This window comes from Lutra lutra, chromosome 6 (genome assembly GCF_902655055.1).
Source record: "Lutra lutra chromosome 6, mLutLut1.2, whole genome shotgun sequence".
NCBI lineage: Eukaryota > Metazoa > Chordata > Mammalia > Carnivora > Mustelidae > Lutra > Lutra lutra.
The window spans coordinates 37,319,779-37,333,266 of record NC_062283.1 but is presented as its reverse complement, the minus strand read 5'-3'; the positions used below and the strand labels follow the sequence as shown (position 1 = coordinate 37,333,266).

The 13,488-nt window shown below is 40.7% G+C and overlaps 1 protein-coding gene across 8 annotated transcripts in view; it reads left to right on the top strand.

Moving 5' to 3' along the window:
* KCNQ5 (potassium voltage-gated channel subfamily Q member 5) overlaps positions 1–13,488 on the top strand; it is a 535,207-nt gene that overhangs the window by 463,775 nt on the left and 57,944 nt on the right. For 4 of the 8 annotated variants that reach the window (XM_047732060.1, XM_047732059.1, XM_047732065.1 and 1 more), the window contains 3 exons: positions 1,866–1,892; positions 6,660–6,716; positions 10,432–10,652. In XM_047732060.1, coding sequence (XP_047588016.1) covers positions 1,866–1,892; positions 6,660–6,716; positions 10,432–10,652 — 305 coding nt within the window. The remainder of the gene's footprint in view (positions 1–1,865; positions 1,893–6,659; positions 6,717–10,431; positions 10,653–13,488) is intronic. The other 4 variants (XM_047732061.1, XM_047732063.1, XM_047732062.1 and 1 more) reach the window with 2 other exon arrangements.

Sequence of the window (13,488 nt, the reverse complement as noted above, 5' to 3'; positions counted from 1 at the left end):
GAAAGCGAACCTGCTTGAGAGAGTCAATTATCATATGGTTTCACTTATTTGTGGAGCATAACAAATAGCATGGAGGACAAGGGGAGATGGAGAGGAGAAGGGAGTTGAGGGAAATTGGAAGGGGAGGTGAACCATGAGAGACTATGGACTCTGAAAAACGATCTGAGAATTTTGAAGGGGTGGGGGGTGGGAGGTTGGGGGCACCAGGTGGTGGGTATTGTAGAGGGCACGGATTGCATGGAGCACTGGGTGTGGTGCAAAAATAATGAATACTGTTATGCTGAAAAAAAAAATTAAAAAATTTAAAAAAAAAGAAAAAAGAAAGCGAACCTGCTTTAATCAAGTTTGTAGATCTGTGAGGGATATTTTTACATTTATAATTAACTGGCTTTACTGAGTGCAGAGTGATGTAATAAGAAATGGACTAAAACTTCTTTTTATTTATACAGTGTATTTTGTATAACATTAAGAGTTTAAGAACTTCTGAAGAAATGATTCATTCATTCATTTGTGCGTTCATTAAATAACTATTCAGTAAGCACCTGTTATTTTGCAAGGCACTGTTCCAGGCACTAGAAGTGTAGCAGTGAAAGGGAAAAAAAAAATGGCTTTAGGGAATGTATATTCAAGGGACACTGGGAAGAGAAAATAAATAAATAAATAAATAAATGTCATAGAGTAGGCTAAAGAGAACAGTAAAGTAGGGAAGGAATTGGGGGGATATTAGGGATTATAATTTCAAATAGGTGGTCAGGAAAGAGATCATATTATCTATAGCATCACTATCAATGATATCACTGTCATTAATCATGAACTCGTGCTCTTATTCCCAGGAGTTTTAGAGATACAATGAGATACTTGGACTCCTCAACCTCATTCCAGGGAATAGGATGGAAGAGAGGTGTGACAGGTGTGCAGGGGAGACAGGGTAGGGTGAGGGGACAGGCCATACCTCTCAGTCCTGCTGGGGAGATATCCTGCAGTTTCCGACTCTCTCCCTTCTGGTCTGGCCGGTCTCCCATGGGTTTTCCGGGTCTTAGCAGTTGCTATTTCAAAGCTTTAATAAGAGAAGGATTTACAGAAGGAACACATTTTTCTTGATTTTCTTCTCAGAGAAAATGAAGGCTGTGCAGAGTATGTAACATTGGTAAATGTGCTCTTTCAGGGAGTGAGTCTGATATTTTATGAAGCTGTGGGGAATTATCAAGCTCCAAGGATGCCGTGTGATAGTGTCAGAAGTCAGAATGTAGATATGCTCTAATCCAGACCCTTCAATTTATTCATAAGAAAATCAAGACCTACCAGAAAGTGAGGTGCTTGTCTGAGGACACACAGCTCATTTGTAAAGAGTAGGGACCCTACACCGTGTTGCACAGACCTGTATTTGCTAAAATGGGTTGTTAAAAATACCATCCAACACTAGTCCCGGACAGTTGTGATCAATTTCCCAGGCACCTAATTTACTCCAGGAGAATTCATACTGTGTACAATATGAAAACAAAATCTTCCTCAACAAGTGACTGAAGCCACAGTGTACCCAGCACCCTTCTAAGAGTCCTTGTTCACGCCAGTTAGATCAGAACCGCTTTCTAAACCATGGATAACTTGAGCTAACGTGCGGTCTACCGTTCTGGGTTACATGTGGGCACTGTTGGTCTTGCTAAGCAAAAATGCCAGCTCAGGTCTGTGCCACAAAGAATGTATGTTTGAAAGTTAGGTACACTTTGTATAAGGAATACTGCTTCTGTGGATCTTGCTCAAAAAGAATTACTTAAGGTACTTTATTCCCCATCCTCCGTTATCAAGTGCTGTAAATGTATTCACTGGTTTATCATCATTTCTCTCCTGCCTACACGCACCTGAAGGAAAGAACAAGGGGAAGCCTCAAGCAGGTTTGTGATTTCTCTTCTGCTCCATGTTTGTTTATAAATCTGATGCCTAACCGATGTTTTAAATGTATCTCATGTGAGTAAAATTGATCAACAAATACAAGATGATTAAAAGTGACCTTTCACAAGATTGCCTGCAAAGGTTGCTGTTTCATTGATTTCCCCCCCGCCTCCTTGGAAGCATCACTGTCTCCCTAACTCACCGCTTCTTATAATCGGCAGGGTATGGAAAATTCTTGGGGAAAAATAATAATTATGGCCTTTGGTTATTCCTTGGTACCCCTTTTCTCAGACAGAAGTCTTATCGAAGTATTCAAATCCTGGGAAGCACTGTAAGATATATTCCCCTTCATCAGGGTCCTTTTAGAATAAGAAAATGGGTTTTTTGGGCAAAAGGAACACTGTGTACAGGAGGTAAGAACAAGCTCTCTGTGACATCTCCAGCTCATTAAGCACTGGTTTACTTGAATAACATGATTCAGAGGAAGAGCCTTCCCCCACCACCACTGCCCTATCCTTTAGGAAGAAGACAATCCTCCCAGAAACTTCACCAAATAATTTATGGCCATTCTTTCATGCCCTTCAAGGAGATGCCTTATCAGACTAAAGAGCAGAGAGTTAGACCAGGAAGAATTGGAGGTGAAAGAGAACATTTTATTCTGTGTTAGTGAGTATCAGAAAGAGTCTGGATTTGGGAGCAAAGCCCCAAAGGACAGAACCAGGTAGATCTTGGCACTGATGGTGTGAGGAGTAGCAGAGGCAGAACCAGCAGGAGAATTCCAGGTGCCTGGAAGGGAAGAAGAAAAAAAATTTTCTATCATTGCTACTTGTTTCAGTAATGAGGACACCGAGGCATTCCACCAGGGCAGAGTTGGCCCCTGGGTGGGGACCAGTGGGAGTCCAGGGAAGGTCCCTTAGTTTTGTACTGTCATACTAGACATTAATTATAATCTATTCATACCATACTGAAGCCAGTTTCAAAAGGTCACTTGGAATCATGAGGTTCTGGGTCCTCCATTTCTGCATTATATGAACACTTAAAAAGATTCACAAGCCAGAATCTAATTGCACCCATGATGAGAGACAGATGTGGCAGGGTGCACAACACTCCTTCGAAGTAGGTAAGCCTACACTGGGATGGCATTAAAAACACTTCTCTTACTTGGCAGACAAAGAGTTAGAGCCAAAGTCACTAGATATTCCTGGGTGATATTTCCAGAAAGTTTTCATAGCCTAAAGATTTGATCTTCTCTACTTTAGAGATATTTCTGCCCAAAGAGAGGTTCTGGTCATTAGACTGAGAACATTCTTTGAATAGACTCCAGAAGAGGCAATCTCTACAATTCTGGCCATTTAGTCCTTTTGTCTAGATGCCCTGCAAACCCCGCCATCCTTCTGTTTTACTTGAAAAGAGTTACACAAATAAATCATAGCCATTATAAGCCATTTAGTCTATTTGGTGATATTTGAAAAGCTTGCCTTTTTTTAGGAGCTATCCCTTTACAGATCGTGTCAAAGAGTAATTTGTCTCCAAATCCTAAAGGCGGAGACTATCTCTGGCACAAACTCCATAGCTACCTGAGAGTAAGGTCACTTGTCTTGGTTTCATCCTCCAAAACAGAGCTGTTGACACCTAAAAGGGAAGTCTGTGAATCACGTGGAGGTTCTTTGCAGAAGTGTGACCTGGTATGACATTCCTGAGAGAGGGGTCCCCTTGGGCTGACACGATATTGCACTTTTTCCAAATGTTACCAAGGCAGGAAGCAAAGACAAAATTAAAGTGTAACTATGGAGCTTCTGTTCCTCACTCCAAAAATGAACATCCCAATCAGCTATCACGATTCAAAAAGACCACCAACCAAATTTTTTACATTTCATGATGTTCATTTATAGCTAAAACATCAAAATTTATTCTACATACTTGTGACTAAGGGTGTCAAAAATGACTCACATGTAGTTTTGAACATACACAGAAACACCAAGGTATGTTACACAGACATTTCTTGCTTCTCTAGGGTCATTGGACACTTGGCAAAAACCCCATGAAATGTCCTATATTACCATTTATCTGGCATGCATGCCTTACTTGATTGTCCTACTTCATACACGTAGGTCTTCTGTCCCCCAGTGATGTATCACATCTCCCTGTGCAAAGCTAGGACTGGGAATGTGGTCAATAAACAGTTCTTGGATAGAGTAATAAAATGTCCCTGACCTCAAGTAGCTCACGTAGAAAGAGAAAACACCAATAAAAACAGGAAAGAGGAAATATACAAAAAGACAATGAGGTAATAAGAACACTTCAATAATCTGAAGGAAACAAGCCAAAGCTCCCATTTTAACATGACTTAAGCTTTCACCTTGCTGGGTTCCATAGGCAGTGGAATTTATGATACTGCATAAGGAATGCAGAAAGACTATTATATTAACAGTAGCAACAGTACCATCTTAAGAAAAACAAATTTGCCCTTACTCAAGCAAAATATGCACAAAGGAAAATGCATTTATAATGAGGATTGTTTCTTGGAAGAGAGCAGGTTTGGGTCCAGGCTATTGTTGATTAATCCTGGACACGATTTCAAATGGATTGACCGCCACCCAAGCGCAAAGCCCTTTACTGTGTTTGGGGCCATTGCGATACTGATGGCGATTCAGATAAGCAGAAGAGATAAACTTCAGCCAACTCTATCTTCCGGATATCTCAGAGCCTGAAGTCTCCTAAAATCTTTTGTCATGGCTTTTCATTGTGTTAAGAACTGGGAGTAATTCAAGCGTAGATGGGTTTAGTACAGTAGCCAGTAACTCTTTCCTGGTCCCTGGCATTTTTTCCTCTGAATAGCCAGGCCATACTCGGAGAGGCTTTTCTCACTGCAAAATGTAGTGAGGCATCACACACATTCATATACCCCCATAGCTAACTAGGTTCCCATCTTTGGAATTTTCTGGTTAGAGAGAGTTTTGTCTTTCTACCCTGAGGTTAGGGTATGTTTAACCAAATTTGGGCTAGGGAAAGACATCCAGTTCCGTGATGCTTTTGCATTATTTGCAACAGGTCCAAAATTTTTCTTTAAAAATATAAACCATTAGTCTCAAGAGGAGCTCAACCGAACAACAGTTGAAATAGTGTCTCTTTGAGACATTAAAATGATGTCTTTGGTACAGGGTCAGGTATAAATTACTATTAGTCTCAATTGAGCCTGCTCTTTTCTTCCTCTGCTTAGACCATAAACACAACTTCTTTAGCATCATTTAATGATTCATTTGTTTTCCTTTATCTTCCCATTGAAACAGTTCTAATCTCATATGTGGTGAAGAAGTTTATTGATTTTAGTGTAATAATTATCCCATTGAGTATCTTCTCCAACTCATTTTTTTAAACCGGATGGTTTTTCTCTGTTTTGGTACAAATTGTCACTTTCAGAAAATAGAATATTCACTTATAAACCCATCTAACCAAATTAAGCCAGTATTCTCACCTTGAGATTTTTAGGTCCTTCTCCCTTCCTCCTTGACTTAGCCATCTTGCACGCACTGCCACAAAAAGACTCTTACTTCTTCCTACCTATGTTAGGCTTTTATTGCTACAAGAATAGATCATGCCAACGGAAGTTTAGGGATTATCTATAAATCTCACTACCTCTGCCTACCCTGGCTCCTTAATCAACAATTGTTGGCTATGTGCATGCTTCATAGTTAAGCTACCCGGATCACCGTCTATAGGCTTTAAATAGAACCCTGTCAGACTTCTTGTTAGACTATCTAAAGTTGCTTGAACAGGTTCTTGTGAGAGTGTTATAAAGATGCATGTCTTAAAAGTTAAAGCATAAATGCTATATTTTTTAATTACATTATCATCTTCTGCTGTGATCCAATGAGTGCTTTGTCCAAATTGCTCCTACGTGGTTGGCTTTATTAGGTTCTGAGATGTGTGGTTCTTAAGACAGAACTCTAGAATGCAGAGAGAAAAGACTGCGTTCTTGTATTTCTTGGGCGTTTGTTTTCCACTATTTACATTTTCTTTCTTCTGTGTGCAAAGAATGATCTGCATGTGTTGTTAAACCAAGTAAGACTACACTTTTTTTTTTTCCAGCATAATCAACTTGTGTCCTTATGGGCAAAATGTTAGATTTTTTCAAAAACAATCTTTTGAAAATGGTTTCTCCTTCTGTTCGCATTTATTGATAGAGGGAAAGGATTTAGTTTTTCAAAAACATCAAAAGACGTACAATAAAAACTCTTTTTTTAACAAGCTAGTGACTTAGAATCTTCTGACTTTTTAAAGCATGTATTCTGACAATTAGTTATTGATATTAATATTAACTATAACTACAGGTGTTTTATGCAAATCAAGAACTTTTTTAACTTTTTTAATATTTCAAAGTAACTCATTGGTTCCTATAAATATTTATTTTTCAAAGTTCTGAAATTATTTGTCCCTCGTTTATACTGCATTGGATTGCAAAGGTTGCTATATTTTAAAATATTTATGTTCTTATTTTCACATGACTCTGATGCTAACACACAGGCTACCATCGTTTGTAATGCCTGCTTCACATCCAGTCCTTTCAGCCTCACCATTAAGAGCACTGATTATACTCCAAGCAGCACACTTAAGCTACGTAGTTAGTACTTACTGCTTAAATAGTCTGTGTACTTAGATCTGAAAAACAATAAAGCCAAATGGCTTTGTTGTTCTAAAAAGAAATCCCTGAGCACTTTCGTGGTGGTGAAATGCTTAGTAATGTGCTGCTCTATCTCCCTCACTCCTAGTAAGTTCTGTAGTAATAAGCAGAAGCTCTTCAGAATGTACACCTCACGGAAGCAGAGGTACCCAGCATCCCGGCTATTGACATGAAATTTGAGAATGCCAACTAACCTCAGGTGCATGACCAGGTTCTACCGCCATCCTACCTGAGCCCCGCTCAGAGACTCACTCTTCCTAAGGACTTCTTGAATGAGGTTTTCAAGCCGCTTGTTATTTTCCTTGTTGCCTGTTGCCTGCTTTGATACTCTAGCCCAGGGCCAGATAGGCAGGGTCGCAAACAGCCCTGGCTGTCGGCCCCTTGGCGCCTCCTTGTGGTGGGACAGCTGCTGAACTGCTGCACGCACTGGATTGTTACGGCTCAGTCGCCATATTGTGCCTGAGGCGAGAATTTGTAGAATGCTTATCCTGTGAAGGGCTAACACCCTAATTAAGTATTAACAAGGACTACAGCGTTCTAAATCCAAGAGGATTACTGTGGGGTTACGGTAATGCCACCCAGTTCCCTGGCAGGGAACATCCAGTAGTAGCCTGCATGCTGGGCCATTTGAGGGACTTGTCCATCTGGTTCCTAGAGGGGAAGAATTCCCCTGCACAGTCCCCCCGTCGTTGTGCAGGCGCTCCCTCGTCGAGTCCTCAGCTGGGGAGGTGGGACTGCATACTCAAAGATGCCACAATCAATGACTACAATGCCCTTTGGGTTACTTTCTCCAGAAAGAGACCTTCTTGTTTGTCTCCTAGGAATAATCTTTGACAATCTTTCTAAAAACACTGTTCCATGAATCTTTCTCAAAAATCATGTTTATAGGGGGAGCCTGGCTGGCAGAGCATGTGATTCTCAATCTCAGGGTCATGGGTTCAAGCCCCACATTGGGCATGGAGCCTACTTAAAAAAAAAAAAAAAGTGTTTATAAATATGACAAAAAGTAAGAAAGTAATGAAAACTTGAATGAACCAGTAAAGAGTCTATCTTTTTAATCAGTGTGCATTTTCAATAACAGCCATCTAATCAGTTTAACAGTCATCTAATCAAGATGTTCTGTTGATTTCCAAACGGGGAAAAGAAGCAGAAAAACTAATAGAAGTGAACTTTTTTTGTAAGAACAGGTCTTTGTTTTGGAGAACAAAATTTTGCCTGGTTAAAAAATTCTGGGTTAAGATTTTATTCTTAACTTTGATACAATTATGTCAAAAGAGAGAGTGAAAACATTAATTTTTTTCTAATTTCATATGTAATATGTTGGATTCACTTTAAAATGATTTTTGATAATTCTTTTCATATTATACATTGGCAAATATTCATGCAGTTAAGAAGGACAAAAAGGGACATGGTACCTAGAACTCATTTATATCAACTTTAAGTACTTTAAATAGTACTAAGATTCAGAGAAAAATATTATTTCCACTTTCCATGAGTTATTAAAGATGCATCAAAATGTTTCAGAGGCAACTTTTAAAAAGTATTTGCATAGGAGCAATATTGTTTTTAAATATTTCATTATTGCCAATCAGCCATGGAGGGTTTGACGCTGATACTTATTTCCAACTTTTTTACTTTTTCAGTAATTGAAATTTTAAAAAAGAAAAAACAAAATTTCATATTAAATGGTTTTATGATGTTTTCATCAGTTTCCTCTTCACTTAGTTGGTATAAGGAACAGATATATTGTTAAAGATTAAGAAAGTAATTTGATATTAACGAAACCCAACCTTCTGTAGTAATTAGCATCTGTGAGTTCCAGAAAAGGTAACCAAGTAGATAAAGTATAGTGAGAACATTTGTAGTGATGGCTATGTAAACTTCAGCCTTTCGTTAATCTAAATAAAGGTGCAGAGTTGAGCATATGTTCCTGATTCCGATCATCATAAATTTAAATGATGGAACAGATGTGCTGAAACTGAAGAGAGATATGAAATTTTTACTATTTAAAAAAAAATAAAATAAAAAGGTTGAGAAGAGTAGACATTTTGGGCCCTATCCCTTTTATGTCTTTGAGGATTTGTTTAAATGATTTGAAGGTTTGGGATGACATGGAGAACCCAGCCTTGGCATAAAAAAATGCAGTTTAATATGTTATTGTTGCTGTTGTTTGATGTGATCCACCATTTAATCATGCATTCGTCTGGTGCAGAGAAAGCCTTTGACTGACGGGATTGTTTTAAAGAACTCTTTAACTCACCCGACCCCATCACAAAACTGCCCAGCCTGTTCTCTGCATGTGCCTTCAGCTAGTCGTGCTGGGCTTAGCTACATCTGCATTTCCGAGGGGAGCTGTCCGTGGCATGGTCGACTTGTTTATTGTTACCAGGACTTTCTGATCACCACAGTTCATTATTTAATTTGTTTTCATGTAAACACATAAAATGTGGTATCTTTTTAGAATATCATTTGTTAAGCAACTAGGCATGGAAAAATAAATGTTACTGTTTCTTGTTAGCTACAAAACACATAACCACTAAACACATTTGCTGTTGGCATGCTGCAGCTGGGGACAGTGGACGTTGCGGTAAGTGGAAAAAACCAGGGCTCCACTTCGTCTCAGATAACCCGAGTCCATGAGAACACTGCCTCCTTCATGCCCCACGAAGGCTGCAGCACGAATGCGGGTCTCGGCCTCTCAGAGCAGCTGCTCCAAGTACTGCCTTCAGACCCTAGACCCTTCACCCTTCATTTCCTCAGACCCCAAAGTGGCCTGGGCCTCTCACTAGGGACCAGTGTCGTTCTCTGATGAACAACACAGTGCTTTATAAATGAAACACAAAAAGAACACAAACAAAATGGGGACACAGCACCTCTTACAGTCCACTTGGTTCCCACAAAAATCCCTTAGCTGTGTTGCTATTTTCATCCTTATGTTAGAGATGAGGACTGCAAACTCCAAGCCTCTTTGATTCCAACCTGCCCTTCCCACCACCTCACACAGCATCTTTTGAGGAGGAAATCGTGGAGATGCACTTTGGGTTTTGTTGTTGTTGTTAATGCTTCCTTTATCAACCCACGGCATTTCAGTTCTCGCTGGCATCTGAGAACTGAATGTCGGAACAAATATAATTCACCGGTAGCTGCCACAGCAAATCAATAACCTGTTTAATAGCAGGAAATTGTGTTAGTGAACATAACATCTCATTCCGTTAATCAGTCATCACATTCATTATATGTTGGGGCTGTTCTACATTGTGTGGTTTTTGTCTCACAAGAATGAATGCAAGCATAAAAGAAACGGGTGTTAAATGTTGTATGTTTGCTCTTATGTATGCAGTACTACCAACCGCTAGGAGATTGCATGAATTTATGGATATCATAATCTTGCCTGGAATATGAAATGCATGCAGAATATAGATATATGTGTATACGTAACTGTCATCCCTGTAGAAATGCTTAGAAATTACAAAGAGATATGCTCCCAAATAAAAAATTACTTTCCTTAAATATCCAAAGTCAAGGTCAAAGCTAAAAATCTGTTTCTAAAGCAAACACCGAACCAGTTCTTGGTTATGTCCAGTGTAATTGTGTCCAAACTACCGTACCCGATGTTGATTCTTTCTGTGATGAATCCAGGAAAGGGTGTGCCACCTAGACAGTGAGATTAAGTTCAAATGAATGCAAACAGATTAAATAAAGCTCCGGTTTTCAATAAGGGAAGACTATATTGCTATGCTCCTACTCGCTGAAAACATGTTGTCTATTGAAATATAGTATACGGTCTCATCAAAGTATTTACCCAAGTGGAGTGGAAGAAATTGCTTGAAATGGAATAATCATGCCTCTGTTGTCCACAGTCAGAAGCTAAGTTTTAAGGAGCGAGTACGCATGGCTAGCCCAAGGGGCCAGAGTATTAAGAGCAGACAAGCGTCCGTAGGTGACAGGAGGTCCCCGAGCACCGACATCACCGCCGAGGGCAGCCCCACCAAAGTGCAGAAGAGCTGGAGCTTCAACGACCGAACCCGCTTCCGGCCCTCGCTGCGCCTCAAAAGTTCTCAGCCCAAACCGGTGATAGACGGTAAGCCCTGTTTTTCCATAACTGTGTTTAATTGGATAGGCTATCGTGAGCAAGATTATGAAGTAATTAATTCTCCATGGTACCAGTTGAAGATAGAAGAAAACAACCCCAAGGAAGGAATTGTTTGTTGGTTTTATTGGAAATTTATTCAGTGCCTTGGGCAAATGTACAGAACATAAGTTTACTTTTGGGAGCAACTTTGGCAGCTAAACCTACATTTCAAAGAAGTCAAACAAAATGTGGTTACTTCCTCACTCTTATCTACAACACGCTGTTATTTCTCAGACAAAGTCCCTATCAAGTTCAACGTGACTGTCCTTCTCACATATAGGTTATGTCTGACCAGCCAAGATCTGTGGCCAGAGATGACCAGGTGGTCTGTGAATGACTTGAAACACAGTCAGAAGGGTCACAATAACTTTCTGGACAACAGTGAAGATGCTGTTCCCTTCTCTATCCTCTCTCCACCCCTAAATCAGAGACCACCGCTTATCTTCCTTAGCGAGATTCCTGTTGAAAGTTCTTACCTAATGCTAAGTAGAATTCAAGTTCTTCTCCCAAGAGCAGCCAACCTACTTTATTCGCCATACAATGTTTCAGAAGTGTACTTGCTAACACATTTTATTGAGTGCCACATCATTTTCATGTTTATAAAGCAGTTTCTTTTTCACATAAGATTAGCTTGGTTTTCCTTTTAAGTATGCCCCCTTGGGATCTCTCTTTTTTTTTTTAAGATTTTATTTATGTATTTGAGAAAGAGAGAGAGATCACAAGTAGGCAGAGAGGCAGGCAGAGAGAGGGGGAAGCAGGCTTCCTGCTAAGCAGAGAGCCCTATGTGGGGCTCGATTCCAGGACCCTGAGACCATGCCCTGAGCCGAAGGCAGAGGCTTAACCCACTGAGCCACCCAGGGGCCCCCCTCTGGGATCTCTTAAACGGGGGAAGAACCAAGGTCAAATAGCATCTTCCATGAATGCATAAAAACTGCAAAAAAAAACCTGTTCTCGTTCCCTGGTGTAACCTGTATTTTCCCAGGCTCTGAAAGCCTGAGGGATAAAATTAACAACCAGGGGTTATAATCTCTGTGATCTCAGGCTCCCTGGAACCTCGGCCTACGGGTTCCTCCCAGCTCATTCAGAGATCCCCAGGGCTATCCCTCCCACTCTCCAGTGAGCAGCACGAGTCCCCTCTGCACACCTCTTCATTCTCCACAACTCCGTGGATGCCGTGCTCTCCAAGTGGACGCCTCGCTGTTGAGCACCACATTCCTGGTGGAGCGGGCAGCTCCTGTCTCGGAGGCAGGACAGGCTGACGCTGCCAGGCTTCCCTCCACCTGTCACTCTGCTAAGGTAGGAAATGCTTCCTCCACCAACCCTAGACACTCCCCTTCAAGCCTTTGAGTGTCTGGAGTCACTGGAGGCACCGATTTTCAGTGTCCTCTGGTTTCCACACTCGCCTGCTCAGGAATTTGGCCGAAAGCCCATGAACAGCTGAGTCAAGAGTTACCCGTTACAGGGCTTTATGTTGCACTCAAAATAGACTTTCTGAATATAAATGGATGCATCATTTCTGGAAGGCGATTTGGCAACATATATCAAAAGCCTAAGCCTGGACACATCCCACCCACTGATTCCATTTCTAGGATATAATCAATATAATAAAACAATATCAGACATTAGAAATGGTGCTACAAATCAAAAATTATTGACATGAAAAGGTGAGCATAAAAAATAAATTGTTCCCTTTTGCTGTGTGTGTGTGCGTGTGTGTGTGTGTGTGTGTGTAAATTCATGTACTTACAGGAAAAAGTCTGGAAATATTTATAGCAATATATGAACAATTACCTCCAAGTGATGAGGTCATAGTTATACTTTCTTTCTTCATTTTGTCTGTATTTCCTATTATTTCTACAATGAACATGTAAAGCTTTTGCAAAAGAAAACAAAGGATGATTTTCTATTAAAAACTTGGACCTTCTTTTCACCCAATACCCTCCCCTTCCCCGATTCTAGGGACCCTTGGTCTAACACCCCTCTCCTTAGGGTGATTCCTCCCACACACTCCCCTCTGCCAAGAGGTAGAAGGACTGCCCTGTCTTAGTGCTTAGCCTCTGTTGAGTGTAGACATGGATTGTCTAATGAAGTTGAACATACCGCAAATAGAGCTGTATTAGGCTCTAGGGTTGCCATAACAAAGTAGCACAGCTAGGGTAGCATAAACAACAGAAATTTATTTTCTCACGGTTCTGGAGGCTAGAAGTCCGAGAATCTCCTTGGCATTTAATGGCTACCTTCTCCCTGTGTCTTCACTTCATCTTCCCTCCATGCACAGCTGTGTCCAGATTGCATCTTCTTTTTTTAAAAGGTTTAATTTATCTATTTGAGAGAAAGAGAGAGAGAGAGTGTGTGCACAAGCCTGGGAAGAAGCAAAGGGAGAGAAAAACAGACTCCCTGCTGAGCGGGGAGCCAGATACAGGACTTGATCCCAGGACCCTGGGATCATGCCCTGAGCCAAAGGCAGATGCTTAACTTACTAAGCCACCCAGGTGCCCCAGATTTCTTTTTCTTATAAGGACAACAGTGATATTGGATTATAGCACACCCTAATCAGCTCATTTTAACTTAATTGTGTCCTTAAAGACCCTATCTCCAAACAGAGTTACATTCCAAGGTACTAGGGTTTAGGACTTCAACATAGGAATTTTGGTGGGACATAATTCAGCCTGTAACAGAGCTCCTGCTCACACACATCATAGCATCCCTGGGCAAGCCGGGGTGTTGTGCCCTTATCTTCAAATCTAACCCTGGATTCACACTGTGCTAGAAATGCATACATGAC